The 25937-nt window shown below is 50.0% G+C and overlaps 2 protein-coding genes across 2 annotated transcripts in view; one reads left to right on the top strand and one right to left on the bottom strand.

Annotated features, from left to right (window-relative positions):
• Positions 1-4408, top strand: part of IMMT (inner membrane mitochondrial protein) — a 44486-nt gene extending 40078 nt beyond the window's left edge. The window contains 6 exon segments of the mRNA XM_040419279.1: positions 177-191; positions 1674-1897; positions 2676-2723; positions 2725-2809; positions 2888-3022; positions 3494-4408. Coding sequence (XP_040275213.1) covers positions 177-191; positions 1674-1897; positions 2676-2723; positions 2725-2809; positions 2888-3022; positions 3494-4101 — 1115 coding nt within the window. The 3' untranslated portion in view covers positions 4102-4408.
• Positions 4409-9607: 5199 nt separating this feature from the next.
• Positions 9608-25937, bottom strand: part of PTCD3 (pentatricopeptide repeat domain 3) — a 37350-nt gene continuing 21020 nt past the window's right edge. The window contains exons 14-23 of the mRNA XM_040419259.1: positions 25470-25520; positions 25051-25137; positions 24039-24067; positions 19663-19769; positions 19469-19547; positions 19272-19362; positions 18960-19045; positions 17135-17283; positions 10138-10178; positions 9608-9748 (exon numbers count right to left, since the gene is read on the bottom strand). Of these exons, the coding sequence (XP_040275193.1) occupies positions 9738-9748; positions 10138-10178; positions 17135-17283; positions 18960-19045; positions 19272-19362; positions 19469-19547; positions 19663-19769; positions 24039-24067; positions 25051-25137; positions 25470-25520 (731 nt within the window). The 3' untranslated portion in view covers positions 9608-9737. The remainder of the gene's footprint in view (positions 9749-10137; positions 10179-17134; positions 17284-18959; positions 19046-19271; positions 19363-19468; positions 19548-19662; positions 19770-24038; positions 24068-25050; positions 25138-25469; positions 25521-25937) is intronic.

Below are 25937 nucleotides of genomic sequence, written 5' to 3'. Positions count from 1 at the left end.
CTGAAATTCAGCAGCCAGAGAAGCACCTTGCATTGCAGTAGTATTTCTAGGGTCCAGGGACCACCCTCCCTCTATAAGGAGAATGCATGGGAGGTGTGCTGGGGTCTGCATGTAGTCTTGTAAGTTGCTTTGCAGACCGGCGTTAACCTCTCTAAACCTTCCTTTTTCTGTTTCAGAGATTTCCGATTTAGGTGAGTTCTGCTCCTGTCTCCTCTCTAACACTGACGCCTTCCTGTACTCTGCATGTCATGTTGTCTGTCACCTCTGTATAATAACCCGGGATACACTGTCCTGATGAGTAAGTAACGGAGTCACTGATTTCTGTGATGGGACAGGGCGTCCTCTCTCCATTTAATACAGTATAGAAAATATATTTCTGTACACCGTTAGTGAATTCTACGTTAATAGAGGGAAGTCCTCTGCTATGAATCCTTATTTCTTCTCCAGAGCGGTTATAAAGAGCGTCGCTCACTCATTTGTGATGTATACTGGAGTGTTGGGGGTTGTAGTCCAGGAGATTATAGTCAGTCCGATGACTCTCTGCTTTCTTCTCCTCCTGTGTCTCTGCACCCGGCAGTCACTTTATATTACTGTACATGTCCAAGTTTTGTTTACTGTGCTTATCTTGCATTTTAGAGGTTGTCACTGCCGCCCCCCCACCCCTCTCCAATCACCGCCCCTACTGTCCCTCCCAGCTGATTGGTGGAGGGATTGCATGCCCACACAATGTAGCAGCCATGGGCATGGGTGCTGTACCAATTAGATAGAGCCATCTCGCTCCCCCCCAAACTGGAGTTTTGATTTTGATTTTGCACATCGGGATTCATCCGTTCCGTTAGGATGCAGTTGTTTGAAATCAAAACGGTAAAAAAACGGATCGGTCACTAAATACATTGAAAGTCCATGGGTGACGGATCAGTTTTTTTTGGCTCATTGAAGATCATCTGCTGTGATATTGAATTAATTGTATACGGGGGGGGGGGGGGGGCGACGACCCTTTGCACAGCAACACCAATACGGAGTGCGACAAAGCTCTTATAATTAATAAAACGGATCAGTCACCATTGACTTACGTTGTTTTAATTGCCAGGGCCATTTTTCTTTTTCCATTTTTATGACCGGACACAAAACCGCAGCTTGCAGCGGTTTCGTGTCCGGTCACGGAACGGAAGACGTCCTGGACGGATCTCTTTCCATGCAGAATGGATCAGGACTAAACGGAAACATTTTTTTTTCCGGTATTGAGATCCTCCGCCGGATCTCTATAATGGCAAAACAACAACGCAAGTGTGAAAGTAGTCCAACCCGAGCTGCATTAAGTTGTCTTCTCCATTCACACCCAGATCTGCATTCCCAATCCTACCAGTTTCCCAGGAGACTGCTTGGCCTCTTTTCTTCATGCCGGCAGCGGCCAGTGTACAGAATAGGCTTTAATTGCATACACTGTCATACAAAATCTGTGTAAAGCGAAAGGACATTTCAAGCAGTGCAATAAATGAGTGGGGGGGGGGGGGGGGGACAACAACTCTGAATGCAGCTCTAGATGTGACTGGAGTAGAAGAGTCCAATATCCAAAAAAGTGTAAAGGAAAGCAGAGTATCCTGCGCTCAGACTGTCCCGCAGAGTCTGCCCTGTACAGTCCGTATATATTGTAATTGGCCTTGTCCGTGCAGCCGGCAAGCTGAGCAGTGAAGACCTGAACTCCCTGATTGCCCATGCCCACCGCCGCATCGACCAGTTACACAAGCAGCTGGCAGAGTACCGGGTGCGGGAACAACAGCACATCAAAGCCGCGTTAGAGAAACAGAAACTGGAGAACAACAAAGCTCTGGAAACTGCTGTGTCCAAGGCGCTGGAGCATTACCGGGCCGAGATCAAGCTGGAGCAGGACAGGAAGGTACTGGGGGTCTTCCTGATAGACAGATTGAGGGAGGTTGGTCGTCCATATTCCCCACCCAAATCCTATGAAGGGTTGTCCAGTAGGTCTAAATTGTCATAGGACGGTTGACCACTGGCTGACAGGTAAAGAATGACATTATCTCGTGACATCTGTCAAAGGGTAGGTTATATTAGGTGGAGGTAAACCGTCCGTTTTCAAAGTTGGAAGCGGGAAAAATAGTCAAGCGTAAGGATCTCAGGCTAGGCGGCTGGATAAGAGCATGTTCAAAATGGCAGGTCTTGTGGTTTGTTCCTATGTAGTAGTAGTAGTAGTAGTAGTACCTACTAAAAGTAGTCCAAGGAAGGACAACCAGTGACAGGATAATGTGCGCCCAAGGGTTACTGATGGGTGTGGGGAACGCAGGCTAGCCAGCCTATTGTAGCATAGAGAGTGGTGCATGGTGGAAGAGGCAGAAGAAATGGACACCTCCCACGATGCACTTACATGCAGACCACTGAACCAGTAAGGGTGCTGGGCGTTGTGAATTATTTTCGAAACTACCGTACAGCCACCAGCAGCGTGTGAAACCACACTTGGGTGTAAGCGAAGACCTCATGGTGTAGCCAAGACGAGGAGAACTGCTGTCAGTCAACCGTTCATAAAAGGTTGGGTGATGGTCAGAACTAATGACTCCCACCGTTTTCCCCAAGAAGCCCCAGATTACCTTGATGGGACCCCCTGGCAGGTCTTCTTACATTGCTATTAAATACCGAACTAAGAACATGCTCCATTGCAGGTGGAAGAAGTGCGGGAGGTGATGAGGAGGCGGAGAAGAGGACCCATGATCGCAGACAGCCGCTGCTCACACTGACCACCTGAGTGACGTCCTTGGTGTCCAGGAGCAGGAGCTGAAGGCTGAGTTCCAGCAGGGTGAGCTCCGCACTGGGTGAATGACTGGACCCTGGGGCTTTAGTAGACAGGACTGACAATGGTGGCTCGTATCCACAGTCCCGTCCTCCGAGAAACTGTCCGGAACAGAAATGCAGTTCAGACGTCTCTCTCAGGAGCAGCTTGATGGCTTCACGCTGGGACATTAACACTGCCTAGTTGCCAGGCTGAAGGGCATTGAGGAGGCAGTGGAAGGTGAGAGATTTGGGAAGAGTAAACTTGGTTCTAACTGAAATTTCTTGGACGATGGAGAGTGAAGTAATCACAAAGATTGTGCAGAATTGTTTTATTTCCACAGTCTACCCCCATGGCCGTCCCTATTCCATGTCAGATTGTATGCAGTGAACTCCCCCTAGTGGTGGCTGCAGGCAGCCAGAATTGGTATCACTTGACAAAGATGACTTGGAACTGTTTTAAGGGAAAGCCCACGTTTTGTACGGTACCATTTGTCATTAGGTCGCCCCATGTGGGCAGGTTAATCCTTCATACCTGTGGAAGGCATTGCCAGTCTAACACCGCCTATAAGATTTTGCCATGGAAATCTTGTAAATGAAGGGGCTTATATTATATATATATGTGTGTTTATCAGTAATGGGTGACATGTCTCCACATCAGGAGATTCTCTCAGGTATAACCTTAATGCATTTTGAATGTCTTCTGCTGCAGGACACGCCATCGCTGAAGAAGAGGCCAGAAAAGCCCATCACTTGTGGCTCTCCATTGAAGCTTTAAAATTTACATTGAGATCCGCTTCAGGTGAACATCCCACCGAACCTCTGGAGGGCGCTGTCCAGGGAATTAGAGCCAGCTGCTCCAACGATGAATTTACAGGAGCTCTGACCGCCGCTCTGCCCCAAGAGTCCCTGCATCGCGGTGTCTACAGCGAGGAGGCACTGAGATCCCGATTTTATACCGTCCGTAACCTCGCCCGCCGGGTGGCACTGATTGATGAAACCAGAAACAGTCTCTACCAATACTTCTCTCCTACATACAGTCCCATTCTCGTGTTCGAACCTAAACATCTCCGACCCCCCAGCGAGCTGAGCACCGAGGACCTAGACACGTTTAAACTGCTTTCTTATGCCTCCTATTGCATCGAACATGGCGACCTGGAGCTGGCAGCAAAATTTGTCAACCAGTTGAGAGGGGAGTCTAGACGGGTGGCTCATGACTGGTTAACCGAGGCGCGCCTCACCCTAGAAACAAAGCAGGTCATCGACATCCTAGCCGCCTACGCCAGCGCCGTTGGGTTGGGTACAACACAAGTGCAATAACTTAAAGGGAAGTGTAATGTGATGCTCGAAGTGTTGCAGAATCCGTTCCCCTGTCACAGAAAAATCCTAAGTTAAATTCTGGTTGTTTGGCGTTTGTAAACTATGCAGATCACAGTAGAGTTTTGTTGCACTCTGACCCCCCTCCAAAATGGCGGCACTCTTTCTTTATCATGTCTGCAATCTCCAGGAATGCCACGCCCTGTACCCTGTATTCAGGTTTTACTGATCCAACCCAAATGAGAATAATTCTGATCATTTACTGTTCATGCCCCCTGGAACCTCTGAATAAATCAGAAATCCGATTCACTGCAGTTTGTGTTCTTTCTGCCAATCTTAAAGGTGTTGTCCGGCCTAGGAGCCGACAACCCCAATGTTCAAGAAAAAAAAGAAAAAACACGCAGCTGTCCATTCCCAGCCACTTTCTGTCCCACGCTTCGTACCATGACCGCTGCAGCCAATCGCAGGCCTCAGCGGTCTGCTAGTGGCAGCTGTTCAAGCACATATGACCTCTGAGGCCAGCGATTTGCCACGAGACCAAGCCACTTCCTCGTCCTGTGGAGGCCAGAAGCAACTGGTATCAGTGAGAGTATGGTGGGACTATGCACTTTTTTTTTTTTTTTTTATGGGGCACAGATTAGGATCATTGGGGTTGTTAACCTTTCAGCATCTCCTGCCCACAATGCACAATCGAAGAGTGACGGAAAGAACTTCCCTCTGTCTGGAGGACCCAGGATGTCCGTGCATTACACAGACAGCCCATTGATTTCAGTTGGCGCTGTGCAATGCATAATTTTCACCTAAGATGACGCTGCAGGGGAGCTGAACACTTGCTACTGGATTCTTCATCCAATTATAGCCCATTGCTTGGGGTCAGAGCAGAGGACCACCTTGTTGGGGTCAGCTTGTTGTCAGGGGACCCTATGAACCAAACAAACGTCCATTGTGGACAGTGCGTTTAAATGGGTTATCCATGGATTAGAAATATAAAAATTTGGTTAATTCTATTTCCCTAATAAGTGTCTGGTATTGCAGCTAATCCCTATTCAAGTGAAGGTTGTAATTCCAGATAGAGTTCATGGACAAGAGTGGAGACAAACCCCGAGTTTGTATTCATTTCCATTCACACAGCTACTCTGGTCAATCTCAGAGTACTGTACAGTAGAATACCCTTCATTACTTCTGCCTCCCTGCACTACAGAACCTGCTTTCTCCAAGAAGCGTACGATGCACGTATTAGAAAGATAATGGCACACATTTACTATTATGGCTGTGCCCTAAATCGTATCAGAGTTTTAAAAAAAAGTTTGCATTAGGCTATATGCACACGAACATTGTTTGTTTCAGTGTCCGTTCCGTTTTTTTGCATATAGGATGCGGACCCATTCATTTCAATGTGTCTGCAAAAAATGCAGACAGCACACTGTGTCCGTTCCGTAGCCCCGCAATAAAAAATAGAACATGTTTGATTCTTGTCCGTTTTAGGCATTGTTACAATGGATCCGCAAAAAAAAAAAATGCAATTTGCGGACCGCAAAACACATACATGTAGCCTAATGGCTGTGCTTCTTTGTACAATCATAACTGTTAAAGGTGTTTTCCCATTGTTTGAGGTGTGTGTCTCCCACCGCTGGGACCCGCACCTACAAGGAGAACGGAGCGGTGAGAGCTGTGGCTGGAGGACCCCAGGTTTTCCAGGGTCCGTCCATCACCAAGCCCTGCTCCCATAGAAGTGAATGGGAGTGCACTGCGCACGCGCTGCCCCTGCTCACATTCATTTCTATGGGGCAGACGGAAATAGCAGAGCCAGCGCTTAGCTATTTTCAGCGGCCCCATTGAAATGAATAGAGGGGGGCTGCGCATGCGCAGTGCGTCCTCCCTTCATATCCCCACTCTGTTCTTGTTGTGGGACCCTCACCTATCAGACAATGGGGGCATATCCTAGCGATATGCCCCCATTGTATGTGAAAAACCCCTTTAAGGAGCAGGTCATTTTTGGGCTTCCCTAATGTCTATTTCAGCCGTATTATTCCCTATTTCACAGCACAGATAGATGCATTTCACTCAGAAGCAGGAGGAATATACATTTCGTGAAATCTTCCAGCACTGTACTGCTGTGACGTCCTTTCCCTTACTTCAGACTGTTCATTTTCAGCTCCGAAACGACATGCAGGAGTCTTCTATAATCTTCCAAAGCGGTGTAGAAGCAGGTTTATCAGGCTCAGGAGCTCAGCTAGCTCTGACACGCTCCCTCTCCCATCTTCTGAGTCTCTGATACCCGAGCCTGACAACAGGCAGTGGACTGCAAATTAGGTGGAAGTGAGACCCCTAGTGGCCATGACGTTACAGCTTTTTTTTTATTTTTCAGGTAGATGCAGGGTGATTTTTTTTTTTAAATGAAGTGATTTAGAATTTTGCTATTTACACCATTCTCTTAAATTGTGAAAGTACTGTGACTCTTTAAAGGGGATGTTCCACCAAAAATATAGTTTCTAATTAAATCCAACCAATTATTAAAAACTTTGTTTAAATTAAAAGTGTATTCCTCATATCCCCAGATATCCCCATTAGCATACCGCCACCTGCTGTTTCTGTTGAACATCCATTCTTTGTCCACCTCAGCAATTCCAGTAGCGCTGTCGCTTGTTGGTATTGCTTTTGACAAGCAGAGAAGATGCTGCAGCTTCAGAAGCAGAAAGATCACCACTAGGGATGAGCGAATCGACGTCGGATGAAACATCCGAAGTCGATTCGCATAAAACGTAGTTCCAATACTGTACAGAGCTATTAGAATGTATTGGCTCCGATGAGCCGAAGTTGTTATTGCTTTGTGAAGTCTCGTGAGACTTGGGGCAATAACTTCATAAATTAATTTGTACTGTAAAAAAAACATTTCCCGAACTCTGGTTCGGTTCCAAGGTAGCACTTGGGACACAGCAGACAAGCTGAACCTTCCACAGGTTGAGAAAAGCAACTGCAAAGGATGAAAAGTGCTGATTAGCCTCACTCCGTGTTCTGTCCGCATCCATACCCTATTCTTATCCGTATCACAGAGCAGGATAGGACTGGTCTACTGAACGCCAGACCTTCCATTCCGCAAAATGCACATGGGTGTATCTTGTGTTTTGCAAATCACAGAACGGCCGTGTGCATGAGGCCTTAGGCAGATTAGATGGAGTAACTTATACATTATCTGTGATCGCATGCCTGATACTAAGGAACCTTAGCTGCCCATACACATGGCTGAAAGAACATTCATCCACCAGCTAACAGCAATGATTCCCACAAGCCGGTCAGCTGGGCTGACAGTAGTATTACACAGTCCAGTAACCTTATCACCCACCACGGGCTGCAGCTAGACAGGCTCGGAGTGAATCAATAAGGTCCCGGTAGGTTGTCACCGGTATCTGGAGCCATGCTGACTGCACCCCCACAGCTGCTGGAGGATACATAGAGCAAATACGATGCTCAATTGGGTTCAAGTCTGGGGAATTTGGGGGCCTGGGTAGTACTTGGAAGTCTTGGTCATGCTCTTCAAAGCAATGGTAGACATTTCAAGCCATGTCACATTGTCTTGCTAGAACATCCCATCCACCCCAGGGAAGACAATCATCATATATGGGTGTACCTGATCTGCAAGGATGGATTCATACACAAATCAGTGCCTTCCACATGGATTAGTTGGCTAAAAGAATGGCAGAAAAACCTTACCCAGACCATAACCCTGCCACCACCAGCTTGTGTTCTTCCAGCAGTGGTTGCAGGTTGCTTGTTCTCTGATGTTTTTGACCTGACACGCCAATGTCCATCCATTCGACGAAGCAGAAAATGAGACTGATCGGAGAATACAACCCTTTGCAGATCAGCGGAGGTCCAATTCTGCAGCAAAAAAGATGCAGTGACCATCTGTATGCTTTACACTGTAGGATTAATTGAACCGTTTTAGGGCTGACGCACACGACCATGCCATGTTTTGCAGTCCACAAAATTGCGGAACAGAACGGGCCGCCCATAATAGAAATGCCTATTTTTGTCCGCAAAACGGACAAAAATAGGACACATGTTTCGGGGCCCCTTTGAGGTGAATGCGTCCACAACCGAGCCGCACAAAATGCAGCTCGGATGCGAAACCAAAACAACGTTCGTGTGAATGAGCCCTTAGACACACGTCTTGTAGACCCTAGTTCATTTGGTCACTGAGCGGCTGCCCGGTAGGGGGCATTCTGTCCGCCCTCGCGCACTCTTCATAGCAGGACGTTGAACTTTCACATCTATGGCACGTGGTGCTCCGCAGTTTCTCATGTCACTTATGCTCAATGGTGCCATTTGTCCACTCATACGCTTCACATCACCACCATTCCTTGGCCCAAAAGCCAATATAATCTCCCAACGCTGATATATCGCCACTTGTTAGACCCCTCGACCGGCAATGAGGGATGTGTGTGTAGACATCCTAATCGCACACCTTATATACCCACAGCCACGCTCACCGCGTGACGTCCTTCCTGAGCTACACGCTGCCAGCGTCAAAAGTAGGACGTGCTCATAATAATGGGTCGCGACTCGACTGTGGTAGCATTTTTTTGCCGATCACACACGGACCCATTCATTACTATGCAAACTATAGCGCCTGTCCTATTCGTGTCCATTTACAGTGAAAAATTAGCTTCTGTACCGTGGCTCCCGCGAAAGTTCCAGGATGCACAAAGACCACATCCATATTTGCGGATCCACATAATACGTATGCGGTCCATGTGCATCCGGCAACCCTCACAGTACAAAATGAAGAAAATAAACTTCTGGAATAATTTATTGTAAACTCTCCAGGGAGTAGATAATGAATAACTTAGAAAAAAAAGTTAATAATTAGTGAAATTTCCTTTTCCCTCTTCCGGTTATCTGCAGTGGCGAGGACGGAGGTTCTTCAATCCAGTACTGTCATCTTAATTCATGGTCGCTGTCACTACTACTGCTACTGCTGGTGCCGCTGCTCTGGACCAGGTCTTGTATATTATCCTAATAAAAAAAAATAAAAAAAGACAATCTTCAGCGTGGAAATCACAGATCACAACAATGAGCTTTCCCTGGCGGCATCTCATGAGGATCAGTAGACAAGTAACTATTCAACGATCCTTATAGATCCTCGCTAAGGAGCAGTAGGAAACAACATGCAAAAGTGTACGTGGCACGATATTACAGAGCACTCTTCTAAAAAATGCAAATGTGTGAGGAATCAGATTCATACACAGGCAGTATATGGCCACACGCTCGGTGGGTAATGCATCACAAATCAAGAAGGTGTTTGGCAGCACCGTGTATGTGACTGCGTCCAGCCATATAATTCGCCGTCAGATGTCGTATGGTACTGAGCTATTCTCCTATTCTCGAAGCAATGCAAAGTGTGAAACGGTCCTTACGCCATGCACTTGACTATTCAGCAGAGTGGAGCGCAGCCTCATGTAGATTTGTACCAAAGAGCGTGGTTTACCTCTGTTCTTCTTCCGTCAGGGTGAAGTCGTTCAGCACTCGCTGAGCAATCTGGGCCGTGTCCGGCGAGCTGAAGCCGACCACAAGCTGCACCAGATCTACAGCCATAGCTTTGTTCCCTGCAGCTTTAGCTCCATCTAAAAGCTCAGTGACTACATTGGACCTGAAACATGAAGGAGAATATGAAAAAAGGGACAGATCTGATCTTACAGTCCTGCTGCTCTGTGAACAGGATAAAGATCCCTATGGCTTCTCCCGTTCCCAAATCACATTAGTTATAAGGAGTACTACTTATTGTGGGTTCCCACTAGCGAAACTCATGTCAGAAAATGGTGCATGGAACTTGCGCCATATAAAAAAAAATTTCTCCCAAAGTCAATATTGTGGCCAAAGATAAAAACAGCGCAGTGCAGTATTCTTTCCCCATTAGCCCGGCTGTCCAGAATCTGGAGGCATGAATTCTATCCTTTCACATGACTGATGGAGGAGGAGTACTGCAGGTACATTACTGGGGGTTATACCTGCGTGGTTCACTAAACTACTACTACGCACCGGGAACAAGATGCTTTGTTTTGAAAGATTTGAGAATTTTCCTGTTTAGAAAAAAATGAAAATAATATGTAACAGCAGTCACTAACTGATTATAAAGTCGCACAAAACCTGTCTAAAAAGTGACGTATTTAAAGTACAAATGGCTCATGAGGTATTCCTACTAGCATCCTCTGGGATGGAGCACAACATGGGGATGCTCTAGCTCAGGGCTGGCAACCTGCGGCTCTCCAGCTGTTTTTAAAAAGGAGACTTTTGTATTACTTTACCAGTAAAGTCTCTTTTCTCGCTCTTCCTTGGGGGACACAGGAAACCATGGGTATAGCTCTGCTCCCTAGGAGGCGTGACACTAATGAAAGCTGTAAGCCCCTCCTCCATCAGCTATACCCCTCAGCCTGGAGAAGAGACTGCCAGTTGCGTGTCCAAGTAGTGAAAGATAACCACCAACCGGAAAAAGAACCGTCAAGCCCAACGGGGGCAACCAAGCCGGAACCACAACTGTAAACCCAAATGAAGGGCGGGTGCTGTGTCCCCCAAGGAAGAGCGAGAAAGAGACTTTACTGTAAGTAATACAAAAGTCTCCTTTTCTCGCCCATATTCCTTGGGGGACACAGGAAACCATGGGACGTTCCAGAGCAGTCCCAGAAGGAGGGACCAGAACAAACTAGAACCAACAACCGGAGGCATTAATCAACTGCCGCCTGCAACACCAGACGACCTAAAGCAGCGTCAGCCGACGCATGAGTATGCACCCTGTAGAACTTGGTGAAGGTGTGCAAGGAGGACCAAGTGGCCGCCTTGCAAATCTGCTCCGTAGAAGCCCGATTTCTCTGAGCCCAGGAAGCCCCGACCGCTCTAGTGGAATGAGCGGTAACACCGAGGGGCGGAACCTTGCCCTTGGCGAGATAAGCCTCAGTAACAGCCATCTTGACAAAACGGGCGATAGCAACTTTGGATGCCGCCAACCCTCTGCGCGACCCCTCCGGAACCACAAAGAGCGAGTCAGTACGGCCTGAAAGAGCCGGTTACCTCCAGGTAAGCCTTGAGCGGCCCTGACAACGTCCAGGCGATGAAGTTCCCTCTCCCTAGGGTGGGAAGGGGAAGGACACAAAGAGGGAGAACGATGTCCTCGTTCAGATGAAAGGCGTGATACCACCTTAGGAAGGAAGGAAGGGACCGGACGAAGAAACTACCTTGTCCTGGTGGAACACTAGGAAAGGTTCCAGACAGGAGAGTGCAGCCAATTCGGACACCCCTCCGAAGAGAGGGTTCTGCTACAAGGAAAATAACCTTGCAGGACAGAAGTCGCAAGGAAACCGTCCGCAGAGGCTCGAAAGGAGAAGCCTGGAGCGCTGAGAGAACCAGGTTCAGGTCCCAGGGCGGTACCGGAGGCCGGTACGGGGAACCGCGTGAGCCACGCCCTGAAGGAAGGTCTTGACAGGACCAAGGGGGGGCCAGTGGGGCGCTGAAACAAAATGGACAGCGCAGGAACACCTGACCCATCAAAGAACTAAGACCCAGACCTTGGCAAGTCCGCTCTGCAGGAAGGACAAAACGGTGGGGAGAGAAAAGCGGGAGGCGGAGGAATCCCTAGATCGGCACAGAACCCCAAATAGGTCCTCCAGGTCCTATAATTAGATCCTAGAAGAGGACGGCTTACGGGCGCGATCATAGGTGCGGACGACGTCCGCTGAAAAAACCCCTACGAGTCAGGACGGTGGTCTCAACAACCACGCCGTCAAACGTAGGGACCTTAAACGCGGGTGGAAGATCGGTCCCTGAGAGAGAAGATCTTCCCTGGCGGGCAGCGGCCAGGGCGCGTCTGCCAGGAGCAGCATGAGGTCGGCATACCAAGACCGGCGGGGCCAGTCCGGAGCGACCAGAATCACCGAGACCGCCTTCCGCCGCGATCTTCCGAAGGACCTTGGGCAGGAGTGGGATGGGAGGGAATATGTATGGACGCGCGAAGCCTCGCCAAGGAAGAACGAGGGCGTCGGCTCCGCAAGCTCCCGGATCCCTGGCCCTGGACAGATAGGCGGGGACCTTGTGATTGAACTTGGAGGCCATGAGGTCACGTCCGGTATGCCCCAACGAAGGCAAATGGCCTCGAATACCTCCGGGTGAAGAGACCACTCGCCGGGGTCGACAGTGGTGCGACTGAGGAAGTCCGCCGCCCAATTGTCCACCCCTGGAATAAAAATTGCCGATAGGGCCGGGACGTGGGCTTCCGCCCAACGGAGAATGCTGGAGACCTCCCTCATTGCAGCAGCGCTGCGAGTGCCCCCCTGGTGGTTTATGTACGCCACAGCCGTGGCGTTGTCCGATTGTACACGAACTGGATGACCCTTCAACAGATGAGTCCAGTGTCGTAGAGACAAAAGGGCCGCTCTCAGCTCCAGGACATTGATCGAGAGTTTTGGACTCCGATGGAGACCAAATGCCCTGGACGGATCGGGGAGGAAACACGCCTCCCCAGCCCAAGAGACTGGCATCGGTTGTAACCACCAACCAGTTGAGTGGCAGAAAAGACCTGCCCAGAAGAGGGGACTGTAACCACCAGCGGAGAGATGACCTCACCGGAGGCGATAGATGGAAGGGATGATCCAGAGACTGCGGCGATTTGTCCCAGGAGGAGAGGATCGCCCGTTGGAGAGGGCGGGAGTGAAACTGCGCAAACGGGATCGCCTCGAAGCAGGCAACCATCTGCCCCAAGACCCGCATGCAGAAGCGGAAGGACGGTCGACGGTGGAGAAGGAGACCCCGAACCGCCCCACGGAGGATCAGACGTTTTTTCCGAGGGAAGACGTACTTCCCGCCGCTCCCGTGTCTAAAAGCATTCCCAGGAAGACCAGTTTCTGGAGGGGGGAAGGGAGGACTTGGGGGAAGTTGATGACCCAACCGAACCTCGTCAGAGTCTCTAGAGTGAGATCCACGCTGGCAACCGCTTGAGAAAGGGACGGAGCCTTGATGAGGATATCGTCCAAGTATGGTAGCAGAGAAAACACCCCTGAACGGAGTAAGGCCAAAACCGGGGCCAGGACCTTGGTGAACACCCGGGGGGCTGTTGCCAGCCCAAAGGGAAGGGCGACAAACTGGAAGTGGAGGTCCCCCACGGCGAATCGGAGGAAGCGATGGTGACACCGGGCTACCGGAACATGGAGGTAGGCATCCTGTATATCGATGGAAGACATGAAATCTCCCTGCTCCAGGGAAGCCACCGCGGAACGGAGGGACTCCATCCGAAACCGTCGAAGGAAGAGAAAACGGTTGAGCTTTTTGAGGTCCAAAATGGGCCGCACCGAACCTCCCTTCTTGGGAACAACAAAGAGGTTCGAATAGAACCCTTGGAACCTTTCCTCTAGAGGAACGGGGGTAATCACCCCTCTGTCCAGTAAGGCTTGAACAGCCGCGGAGAACGCAGCCGCGCTTTTCGGGTCCCGCGGGGGGCGGGAGCGAAAGAACCGATCTGGAGGGAAAGACGCAAATTCGATTTTGTATCCTGAGGACACAATTTCGAGAGCCCAGGCGTCGGAGATGTGAGCCATCCAGATGTCCCTGAAAAGGAGGAGCCGGCCCCCCACCCGGGTGGGTGGGGGGCGCGCCTTCAGGCAGAGGATTGCTTTGCTGCGGGTGTGCGGGCAGCCTGCGGCCTGCGCCAGGAGGGCTGTGCCCGAAAAAACGGCTTCCTACGTTTATCCTGGGGAGGGGCCGAAGCGGCAGCTGCAGGGGGAGCCCCAGAGGTCCTGCGGGAGGACCGAAAACGAGACGCACCGGGGCGTCCGCGGGGGGGCGCCCCTGGCTTGGGGTTGAGGGAGATGGGTGCTTTTACCACCCGTGGCCTCCGAAATAAGCTCGTCTAGGCGGACCCCGAAAAGGCGGGAACCCGCAAACGGTAGCCCCGCCAAGGAACGTTTGGAGGCAGCGTCCGCTTTCCAAACTTTCAGCCAGAGCTCCCTCCTGACGGAAACCGCCAGGGCGGAGGAGCGTGCAATAAGGGCTCCCGCATCAAGGGAGGCCTCACAAACAAAATTCCCGGCCCGAATAATAAGCTGAGCCAAGGAACGTAGGTCCTGGATGGGGACGTCCGAGTCCAACTCCTGTTCCAGCTGCGCACCCCAAGCAGAGATTGCTTTACCTGCCCAAGCAGAGGCAAAAACCGGTCTGAGAGCAGAACCGGAGGCAGCAAAAATGCCCTTGGAAAGGGTCTCCATGCGACGGTCCTCCGCTGACTGAAGAGAGGACCCGTCGGGAACAGGGATGGCCGTGTTTTTTGACAGACGGGCCACAGGGGGGTCCACCTTGGGTGGGGACGACCAGGTGGCCACGACATCGGCTGGAAATGGATAGCAAATGTCCAGCTTCTTGGGATTGACAAAACGGGCGTCCGGGCGAGCCCAAGCCTTAGACACCACGGAGGAGAAATCAGAGTGGATTGGAAAGACTTTTGAGGCCTGCCTGGGTCTGATAAAGGAGACGCTAGCTGCGTCAGAGCTAGGGGGGTCATCCTGCACCTTAAAGGTGTCACGAATATCCGAGATGAGTTGACTCATCGCTGAGGCTAGCTTGGACGGCAGGGCCGAGTCCATTTCCAAATCTGAAACCGCCAATTCACCTTCAGAGAGCGAATCCTTTGGAGAGGAGAGGCTCGTCTGGGTGCGCACGCGTGGCGGGGAGAGTGAGGCCTCAGAGGAGGAGGCTCGCTCTACTCTAAGACGCTTCTGAGAGTGCCTAGCTCGGGAGGGGTCACTAAGAGGGAGTGAACCCGCTGCAAGCGGCAGAAAGCGGTGGACCCGGAGGGCGCGACAGTAAAAGTAGCGTCCTGGCGGGGGAGGTGGCCTGTCTATTAGGCGGCCCACAACATGAGTGAGGCTTTCCACGGCCTGGGACAGGGATCTAGCCAGTCAGGCGGGTCAGAGGAAGCAGGGAGCGACCCAGCGGGCGACTGAGGCTGCGGTGGAGCTCGGCATGCAGGGACAGTGCGGATCAGACTGCCCCCGGGGAAAGGGTTCCCTACAAGCAGTACAGGCATGGTACCAAGGCTTGGCAGCTGCAGAAGGGTCTGACATGGTGGAAAATGTTGCCTTATGGGAGACCCCCAGGGCAAAAGGAACGGAGATTACACCCAACAACAGTACTGGCACGGAGGGGGTTAACAGTCCTACCAGACCCTGCAAGCGGCAGCAGCAAGGGAAGCAGACAGAAGGAGGCTGTGGAGGGGAGGCAGCCGGCACGGGGATGAACAGCTTCAGGATCGGACGTAGAGAGGATTCCACGCAGTATGCGATGTGGAGCCCGACGAACCCGGAAGTAGCGGAGCGCTATGAAGCTCCGCCCACCCCTCGCCGCGCTGAAGAGACGCAAAGCCGCGCGCGCGCGGCAAAATGATTTTAACCCCCAAGATTGGATGAGTGCCGGCCAGCTATGGCGCCTGTTCGTGCCAAGGAAAAACGGCCCCCAGCCTACAGCCGTTCCCTGAAGGGAACCTCCCTTCTATGAGTTCGTGCCCTGCCGCTAATAAAGTGGATTTTTGCCCTGACAAAGTCCCCCCCAAATGATACCCGGTAAGGTGCCGGTAAGATATGCCCATGGGGGGGGGGGGGGGGGGGGGGGGGGGGGGGGGGGGGGGGGGGGGGGGGGTGGGGGGGGGGGGGGGGGGGGGCTCGATGTAGCAGCAGTGGGAAGGAAGGGGAGGCTGGAGCAGCCACTCTCACCATACGCTGTCTTCGCCCTCAATCCATCCAGCAGGGTCGCCCCTTCAGCTACTGGCACCGCAGTGGCAGGAAGCCGGGGGAGGGACTTGGCGTGCGGGCGACCCTTGAGCTGGCGGGACGCAGGGGAGCGAGGCTGCCCTGGTCCACCTTGTCTTCTGTGGGGGAGGCGGCAGTGCGGTATTACCGGCACTGGCGCAACTCAACCCCGGGAGAAACAGAGGGGTCTAATGCGCCTCTGTTGTCCCTGTAAGTAGAAAAAAAATCGAATTAAAACAACAAATAACGCAAAAAATTAAAAATTATAGGAAAACAACCCTGCATAAGCAGGGGGTGTCTTGCCTCCTTGGACACTAAGCAAAAAACTGGCAGTCTCTTCTCCAGGCTGAGGGGTATAGCTGATGGAGGAGGGGCTTACAGCTTTCACTTAGTGTCACGCCTCCTAGGGAGCAGAGCTATACCCATGGTTTCCTGTGTCCCCCAAGGAATATGGGCGAGAAACTACAATTCCCACCATGCCCTGCTGTAGGATGATAGTTGTAGGCAGGCTGGGCATGCTGGGAGTTGTAGTTTTGCAACAGCTGGAGAGCCGCAGGTTGGCCATCCCAGCACTAGGCTGAACTGGTCTCTGCCCCAGTTATGGAACAAACGCTCCTCTCTAGTGTTGAACGAACTTGTGTTTTAAGTTCGGCATCTAAAAAGTTCGGGTTATCGAAGAATCGCGTTATGGATTCCGCTACCACGGACCAGAGCAAGAAGCAGAATCGCGGATCGCTGATCTGCATGCACGGCGCTCATTGAGCAAGAAGAAGGCAGGAACAGTAAAAAGTCTCTGCCACCTCAATGGGGACACAGGCTGAGAACAGGCTACCTGCTCGCTCAGTGTGCAGAAGCCTTCTCTGCAAAAACATTCAGGAAAGTCTTGGCAGAGATAAACGCAGACGTATAAAGTCTATGGAGGGCTGGCGTGTGCCATGTGAGCTAGCAGGACTGGACTGCAGCTCCACTGTATCCGTTACACTGCAGACAATGCCAACAACCTTCTGTTAGAGGATTAGGGAAAACAAGAGGGCTGCAGCACAAGGGGTTCAGCTCTGAAGGGAAAGATTTTACAAAATGCTATGCGTGTGGCCCATGAACAATACACACTTTTAATCTTTTGCTGGTGGTATGAAGAATCACGTTAACCTGCGTCTATACTAACCAGCAGGAGGAGCATTGTAATTGATGGCCCTTCTAAACTCCTGGAAGGAAATTGGCATCGACTGGAAATGTACGAGCAGGAATCTTACCAGGCTTCCTCCAGTCTCCCTGCTCTTGTCAGCAGTAATGCTATATTCCCGAATGCAGCTGCAGACACCTTCAGCTGGAACTTAGACGTAGCACTGGATTCATACACAGACTTTATAGATACGGCAGTATTAGCAAATACAGCTTGGAGCTAAGGAGGTAACAGAAAGAGAAAGAACTGAATAGACCTCTGCACTGCAAACACGGCAGCCATAAGTACTTACCTCTAACAAGAAGCTGCATTAGTTATACCTCCTCTGTGTGTGTGTAATGTGACTATCCCACCTCTTGTGTAGGCATGTGACTAGCTAGCCTCCTGTGCGCGCGTGTGCAGTGTGAATATCCTGCCTCCTCTGTGTGGGTGTGCAGTGTGAATATCCTGCCTCCTCTGTGTGGGTGTGCAGTGTGAATATCCTGCCTCCTCTGTGTGGGTGTGCAGTGTGAATATCCTGCCTCCTCTGTGTGGGTGTGCAGTGTGAATATCCTGCCTCCTCTGTGTGGGTGTGCAGTGTGAATATCCTGCCTCCTGTGCCCGTGTGTGCATAGTGTGAATATCCTGCCTCCTGTGCGCGTGTGTGCATAGTAAGAATATCCCACCATCTCCGGTAAGTGCAATTGACTATCCTGCCTTCTCCGTGTATTTATTTGAGCATAGCGTGACTATCCTGCCATGTGTGTGTATAAAGACTATCAAGCCTCATCTGCGTGTGTATAATTGCTCTCCCACCCCCTCTGTGTGTGTACATAGTGTGACTATCCCACCTCCTCTGTGTGTATAGTGTTATTGTCCTGCCCCATCTATGCCTCCTGAAGTAAAACAGAGCTGTCATTAAAAGGGAACCTGTCACCGGGATTTTGTGTATAGAGCTGAGGACATGGGTTGCCAGATGGCCACTAGCACATCCGCAATATCTAGTCCCCATAGCTCTGTGTGCTTTTATTGTGTAAAAAAACTGACTTGATACATATGCAAATGACCCTGAGACGAGTCCTGTCCCTGAGATGAGTCCAGTGTGAAGGAGCCCAGCCCCGCATCCTCAGAATCTCCTCCTTACTCCCCGACGTCAGAAAGCTAGAGCACCGTAATCTCGTGATGCGCGAGCTAGCGCATACGCAGTGTCGTCATAGTGTTCCTTCCCTGTGCTGGCATCAGCCGCAGGGAATAAACTGCGCATGCGCATCGCAAGATCACGGCGCTCTAGCTTTCTGACGTCGGGGAGCAAGGAGGAGATTGAGGATGCGGGGCGGTGCTGGGCTTCTTCACGCTGGACTCATCTCAGGGACAGGACTCATCTCGGGTAGTGTTGAGCGAACTTGTGTTTTAAATTCGGCGTCTAAAGTTCGGGTTATCGAAAAATCGCGTTATGGATTCCGCTACCAAGGACCATAACTTATGGTCCGTGGTAGCGGAATCCATAGCGCGATTCTTCGATAACCCGAACTTTAGATGCCGAACTTAAAACAAGTTCGCTCAACAATAATCTCAGGTTAATTTGCATATGTATCAAATCGTTTTTTATACACAATAAAAGCACACAGAGCTATGGGGACTGGGTACTGCGGATGTGCTAGCGGCCATCTAGCAACCCATGTCCTCAGCTCTATACACAAAATCGCAGTGACAGGTTCCCTTTAACTTGCCTTCCCTCTTATGGTAATGAAATGACTCTGATTATTCTGTCACAGTGTATACAGCAAAGCTGAAGAGTAAGCTTCAGGAAACAGGCAGTGTTGGCCTACTGTACCTGCGCTAATGGCTCATGTCAGAACTGTAATAATTCCAGATTTCATGTTGGATATGGATGGGTGTGCACAACAGATATATACCTCTGCATTTGGTTTCCCAGTGGCCATCAAGTGCAGGACCTCCTCAAGTAAGTACTCCTTGTTACTATGTCCGAGTAGTTTGATATCTTGAAAAAAAAAAACACACACAACAGGGTATAAACATGCACACATTGTACACAGTTTAAGACACTCCATATTTTTAAGATGTATCATTACCTCCACAAGCGGAAGGGGGCAATTTTAAAGGCTAATCAAAAACGCACAAAACAGAATGAATCTTTGCAGAAGCCGAAGACGTTTCTTGATGGCCCCAAACGTTGCGTGTGGTTAGAGGTGATCGCTTTCACTTACCTTTCCAGATTTCAGGAATGAGCTCTAGTCGGTTCTCCATCTCCAGCACCTGAAGCAAGTTCTGGAAGCCTTTGGAGGTGGGATAATAGAGCTGATTAAAAAAAATAAAAAAATAAAAATAAATGGACCAACATAAGAACCAAGGATGTAAAGCGTAGAATACATCACACTAAGTGAAAGACATTCAGTGAACGTACTGATGGGATCAGCTCTCGGTACCATTTCAAGACCATGTCAGCGTTTTCCATCATGCACACTATGTGGAAGAGCCTGCCACTGCAAAGAGACAGACACACATCAGTGACATCATCCAGGGACTGAGAGCAGAACCCAGTCACCAGCAGATATGGCCACCACCATGTACATCGTGACTTAGTCCCCAAATACTCACTAGTAAGCAAATTCCTGGGACGTCTTTCCTAGCAGCCTCCAGTTATCCCCAGTATTCAGCAGCTTGTGCAATTCATACGCCAAGTCCAAATCCTTCGCTTCCAAACACTGCGAGTATAAGGGATAGGTTATAACACATAAATACCCCCGAAACACCTCTACTTGTATCACATGTATCTGCTATGACTGCACATCATCTGCCCAAACCCAGAACTGGGACAAAATCTACTCTACAACTTAAGGGGGTTGTTTTATCTTGGAAATGTGTGGCATATCACTAGTATATGCTTCCAACGTCAGATAGGTGCGGAACAGCCCCAAGTGAGCAGAGAGTAGCCGGGCATGCACGGCCACCCTCCATTGATTTGTATCGGACTGCCGAAAATAGCCAAGTGCTATCTCCAGCAGTCCAATAGAGGGCAGTGGAGCGGTGGTCCCACTTACATGGTGCGCTCTCCATTCATTTCTATGGGACTTCTGAAAATGCAGGGCACTCGCTCAGCTATTTTAGGCAGTCCCATAGAAATGAATAGACAGCGCGCCATGCATGCGTGGTCCGCTCTCCTTCACTTTCCGGGCTCTGTTCTGCAGATAGGAACAGGTCCCAGAGGTAGGACCCGCACCTATCTGACATTGACGTTGCAGGATATGCCACCAGAGATGGGGGGGGGAGAAAAAAAAAAAAAAAAAAAAAAAAAAAAAAAAAAAAAACCTTTAATGTGACTGAGCCGAGACTGAGAGTATAACCTGCTAGTGGTGCTCGGCCAGTAGCACACAGTCAAGGGGGTGCACCCTTTATTTTGGGTTCTGCAGCACGGTATATATTGAGGCAGCCTCACATTTGTGGTATAAATAATAAATAACATTATAACTTTATTCTCTGGGTCAGTACGATTACAGCGATAGCAAAAATGGTTTACTACTTCTGCACAATAAAACCTGTTTTCTCATTCGTATCATTGGGGGACACAGACTTGGACCATGGGTATAGCTGCTGCCACTAGGAGGCGACACTAAGCACAAAAAAGTGTGAGCTCCTCCCTCCAGCTATACCCTTCCTACAGGGACTAACCGTTTTAGCTTAGTGTCCATAGGAGAAAGACCTCTCTGCTGATCTTTGTTTCTTTTGTTTTTTCTTTTCCCCCTCTCTTCTTTTCTTGTAGCTGGGTTATAGGCAGCCTTAGCTACCTGCGTTCCCACCCAGGAGAGGAGAGACCAGGGGGTCCCCAAGCCAGCTGCTCATTCCAGGTCTCCAGAAGACAAGGAGGACCAGAGGTTCCCAAATCCTCTGTATCCCACCAGCTTTCAGATCACCATGGCCGCCGCACGTTAAGTCCCCTCTGTTACCTGTGTGGCAACCCTCCCCAAGGGGCAGAAAACACCAGACGGGTGAGTATTCTCTCCTCGGCCCCCAAATGCCCCCCTCCCTCCCTCTTCTCAGGTTACTCCTTGTGTAAAGATGGGGGGGGGGGGGGGTGTTAGGCTTCTTTGAGGGGCATATTTCTGAGTTTTTTTTTCCCCCCTGGGGCGTTCCCGTTCCCTGCCGAACCTGCTCGTAATCGAGGCCCCAGTTTCTCTGCGGCTTACTCCCCATCCAGCTTCCCACGGCAGATACTTCGCACCCGACTGGCTTCTCCTTTCGGCCGGGGCATGTCCTATCTTGGAAGGGGGACGGGGACGGAGAGAGCTTTTTTAGGGCGGCTGTGTGTCCCTTCTCCCCCCTCAGGGACGGGACGGAGCGGGCCAGCGGCAACCCCAAAAGTATTGGAAAATCTCTCCGTTCAAGGCACATGGTCGTGCGGGGAATGCCCTCTTCCCATCAACATTCTGGAATTGAGGCCGATTAGTCTCTCTGCTTCATTGGACCGACCACCTCGGGGACGTCCAGGTTCGGGTTCAGTCCGACAATTCCACGGCTGTTGCGTAATTAAACCGCCAGGACGGCACCCAGAGCCTGCAGCCATGGCAGAAACAGCGCTGATTCTCAGCTGGGCGGAGAGCCATGTTCCGGTGCCGTCGGCAGTTCACATCCCTGGTGGCAACTAGATCGCCGACTTCCTCAGCTGGGAGCGTCTTAATGGTCGGCCAGACGTGGATCTCATGGCCTCCAGCTTCAACCGCTAGGTCGAGAACTTTGTTGGGCGGTCCAAGGATCCCCTGGCTCTGGCGTACGACGCCTCTCGTGATTGCATGGAGTCAGTTCACGTTTCCTTAAGTGTTCCCTCCTCTTCCCCTCCTTCCACGTCTTCTTCGAAAAATCAAGTCCGAAGGTCTGCATGTCATTCTCGTGACCCCGGATAGGCCACGTCAAGTGTGGCACTCATCCCTAGTCGCCGTCCACCCCGACGAACCCTGGCGTCTTCCCCTTCGGGAGGACCTCTTCTCGCAACGACCGATCTTACACCCGATTTTTAAGGTCTCTACATTTAACAGCATGGCTGTCGAAGCCGCCGTACTAAGGGCTCGAGGATTCTAAGATGCTATTATCCAGACCATGATTCGTGCCAGGAAACAGTCGTCCTCCCGGATCTATCACCGGGCCTGGAAGTCCTACTTTGGTTGGTGCGAACGTCATCAGCTGTCTCCCATTCGTTTCTTGTTGCCGCGGCTCTAGTCTTTCCTGCAGTCAGGCATGGACTTGGGGCTGGCTCTCGGTTCTCTCAAAGGGCAAGTTTCGGCTCTTCTCCATTCTATTTCAGCGGAACTTGGCTTCGCTTTCTGCGGTTCGGACCTTTCAGAAGTGGGTTGCACATGCTGCACTCCCTTACCGCCCCCCGTTGAGTCCTTGGGATCTTAATCTGGTGCTCAGCGCTCTCCAGTCCTCACCGCTTGAGCCTTTGCAGCAGGTGCCCCTTAACTTCCTTTCCTACAAGGTGGCCTTTTTAGTGGCAATCACTTCCATCGTAGGGTGTCTGAACTCGCGGCTCTTTCCTGTCGGTCGCCCTTCCTGATCCAAGTAGGACAATCCCTCAGGCAGCTGCTCCCAGCTAATCCCAGTGCTTCTCTCATGTACACCTCATGTGAGAGCAGCCATAACAGGCCCGCTGATTGGTTAGTGGTAAGACAAATGCTGATTGGCTATAAATGGGTTGGGGCTTAGCGCAGCCAGGAAATGTAGTGGTTTCAGGTTAGTGTGGCTTGCTGCACGATACTCGGGCTGGTGCATCACCCGTGCGCTGTGTGGGCCCTAGCTGCTGTCATGGGGTTGTCACTGTTACTGCCTGAGGTAGGTGATGCTTTGTCTTTGCATCATACAATAAGTTAATGTTAAAGAAGCAACCTGCGGCCTTAAGTGCACTACAAAGCCCAGCAAGCCCTCAGCTATTTATGCCCTGCAGACACTGAGGATTTAGTCTCTTTAGGAAGGGTGTAGCTGAAGGGAGGACCTCACACTTTTGTGCTATACCCCATGGTCAAGCCTGTGTCTCCCAATGAACGGAAGAGAAACATTTTATGGTAAGTACAAAAATCTAGTTTTTGCTTTGCTGCATCCTCACTTTTTTATTTTTATTTCTACATAGCTGTCCGAGTTTTTACGTGGATAAAAAAAAAAATAGTCCCCGTATTATAAAAAGTTCTGCAACTTCCTAATACACTGTTATTCCATATCTCGCCATTTTCAAGATCACTGCTTGCGGGCTACACCACGTGAGGACACAGAAGCTGCAGCTCATTCCTTTTATTCTGAAGTGAGGATTCCCATTTCAATCAACGGGGCAATTACTGTATATTTTTGACAGACTTTGCAATGGAAAAAAAAATCGTTGAGAAGACGGCATGCAAAGATGTCCTTACTGAGGCTAAAAACCAGTTCAGACATGATATTTCTCACAGCTGGGAGTTTACTACAACTGCATCCAGTCCAGGTAATCTGGACTCCAGGCTGATACATTGTAGCAAAATATCAGGACAGGAAAGAAGTGTGTGCCTCTGATATATGTTTAATTTACATAACCAAGATATAACTGTAGCAAAACCTCAGCTGTGATAACATTTTGGTCTTTGAATGTAACAAAAATTTTTTACCATTTAGTGTCGGCAGGTCCGGCTGACACTAGTGTGTGTTGGGAGCTCCTGACAGATGATGTTGGTCGATACAAGGATCAGGCACAATGAATATTTTTGCCTGATCCATTTGTTCTCCCGGGAGATAAGCCGCCGGCAGCAGCTTTCTCTGCTCTCCCTATAGAATACGCAGACACGTATGGCGGAGCCAAATGTGTATGTGTACGGGGAAGCCAGAACAGAGCCGGGGGATGTTGGATGAACGATCGTTTGGCCAACAGCTATTGAATGTGTATGAGCAGCTCAACACAAGGAAAGGCCAGCAAAGTTCCCCACTGCAGTTAGTCAGAAGAGACTCATAGGTTTACTCACCACTCTCATGGCTTCACTGAAAAAGAACACTGGAAAAAAAAAAAAAAATGCAAATTATTAATTTTGTAGATGCTTTACAAGACTAATGGGATAGATAAGAATAAAGTTTCTTCACGAGGACACAGATATTCTGCTCTATTCTAGAGCAGCCTGAAGCACATAACCCGGCCAGCGTCTCTACGAGCCTGCTAGTCCACATTACACTTGCCACTTCTCTCCTGACCTTTATTAGATTACAAGTACTGCTGTGCTGAAACAGTGCAGAGGCTGCTGTAATCACCTGACTTTATTACCCATCAAGTTACCTGTACAGACAGACAACTGATATTTGCTTGTTCAGGTCAGATATTCAAGTTAATTTAGCTACATCTAGGTCTCCCTCTTTCCCAGCAGGGATTAAAAGGGAATCTGTCACGGGTGACTTCCCTATCCAGCTGTTTGCATAGACACACAGCTGTAGTTCACCCAATTAAAACACTCTTTATTTTGTTCATTCGAGGCGCCGGTCCTGATATTTTTTTCTTAATATGCAAATTAGACCTTTGGTGCAATGAGGGCATCACCATTGCTCTTGTTGCACCCAAGCTCTGCTCCTTTCTGTGGCTAGCCCCTTTTTGACTGCTTTGCCACTGCCAATGAAAGCAGCCAGGAAGGCGCTACCCACAAAAAGGAGGACGCTTGGGTGTAACAAGAGCAATGGTGATGCCCAAATTGCACCAAAAGCCTAATTTGCATATTAAGAAAGTATCATAACTCTGAAATGGAGCCTTGGATTAAAAAATAAAAACAGCATTTTAAATCAGGTGAACCACAGCTATGTGTCTATGCCCACAGTTGGATAGGGAGGTCACTGGTGACAGATAATGGGCGGCAGTTACTCAAGTCTCTTCCTTCTCTGCCACATATTGAAATCAATGGAGCGTGCACAGAAAGGGATTGAAGCTAGCCAACAGAATACAGCACTTCAGTCACAAAATGCCTCACTGCTCCACAGCAATAAAAGAAAACATACTGTCATCGGGATCCTTGGCTGTAAAGCTTTTTCCTTGTGTCTGATCCAGAATGGAGGTCAGCAGCTGGGACTGGCCCAATAAATCCCCTGTAAAGACAGACAGGAAATACTGTAAACGGAAAATAATTCCATCAAGAGGCGCTCATGAGGATATCACTTGGCCAAGGAAGCTAATGAAAAGGCAGCCAACCATATCATAGCCCCATGTAAATATGAGCACTGGCTGCTAAGGTCACTTGAATCCAAAATGGACGTCTTGTCAATACCCAGGTATATTCTTATTTTCCCCAAACTTTAGCAGAATTTCAGAAAACCACCCATATGAAGCTGGAAGTGCATACAGGCTTCAATGTAAGAATGACGACATTACTCATGAGCCGCCATCGGTAAATCACATCAGTGAGGATTCTTGTACCCACCAGGTTTAAAAAACACTCCCAACAAATGGCTGTATGTTGCAAGGCTCGGTTCTAGAAGGAAAGACAAGTATAACTGAGTTGTGTGAGCAAATGAGGAGAATGGAAATTACAATTATGTAAAAAAATACAAGAAACCTAAACTTATGATTTTTTAAGTTATCCTATCTCCTGTTATGTAATTTAAAAGGGTTATCCAATAATAAAAGAGTGGCCCAGACCTGCCCGACCCAGGGTGGGTGGGGGCGATGCTCATCTGGATCCCTACAGCTGGACTCTGTCTGCCGGGCCGGCAGTTCCGCTTCCACGTGCGCAGAGCTGACTACATTCCGCAGTGGTGACCTGCTCCCTCTGCGTCACATCACAAGAGCAGGTCACCACCGCAGAGGTCAAGAGTGCCCCGTCGACAGATGTTGTCCTCGGCGCACGTGGGAGCGGAACTGCAGGCCAGAGAGCCCGACAGACTGGATC

Source organism: Bufo bufo, chromosome 2, assembly GCF_905171765.1.
Source record: "Bufo bufo chromosome 2, aBufBuf1.1, whole genome shotgun sequence".
Lineage (NCBI taxonomy): Eukaryota > Metazoa > Chordata > Amphibia > Anura > Bufonidae > Bufo > Bufo bufo.
Note: the sequence above shows the minus strand (reverse complement) of the source record. Positions and strands in the feature narration are given on the sequence as shown.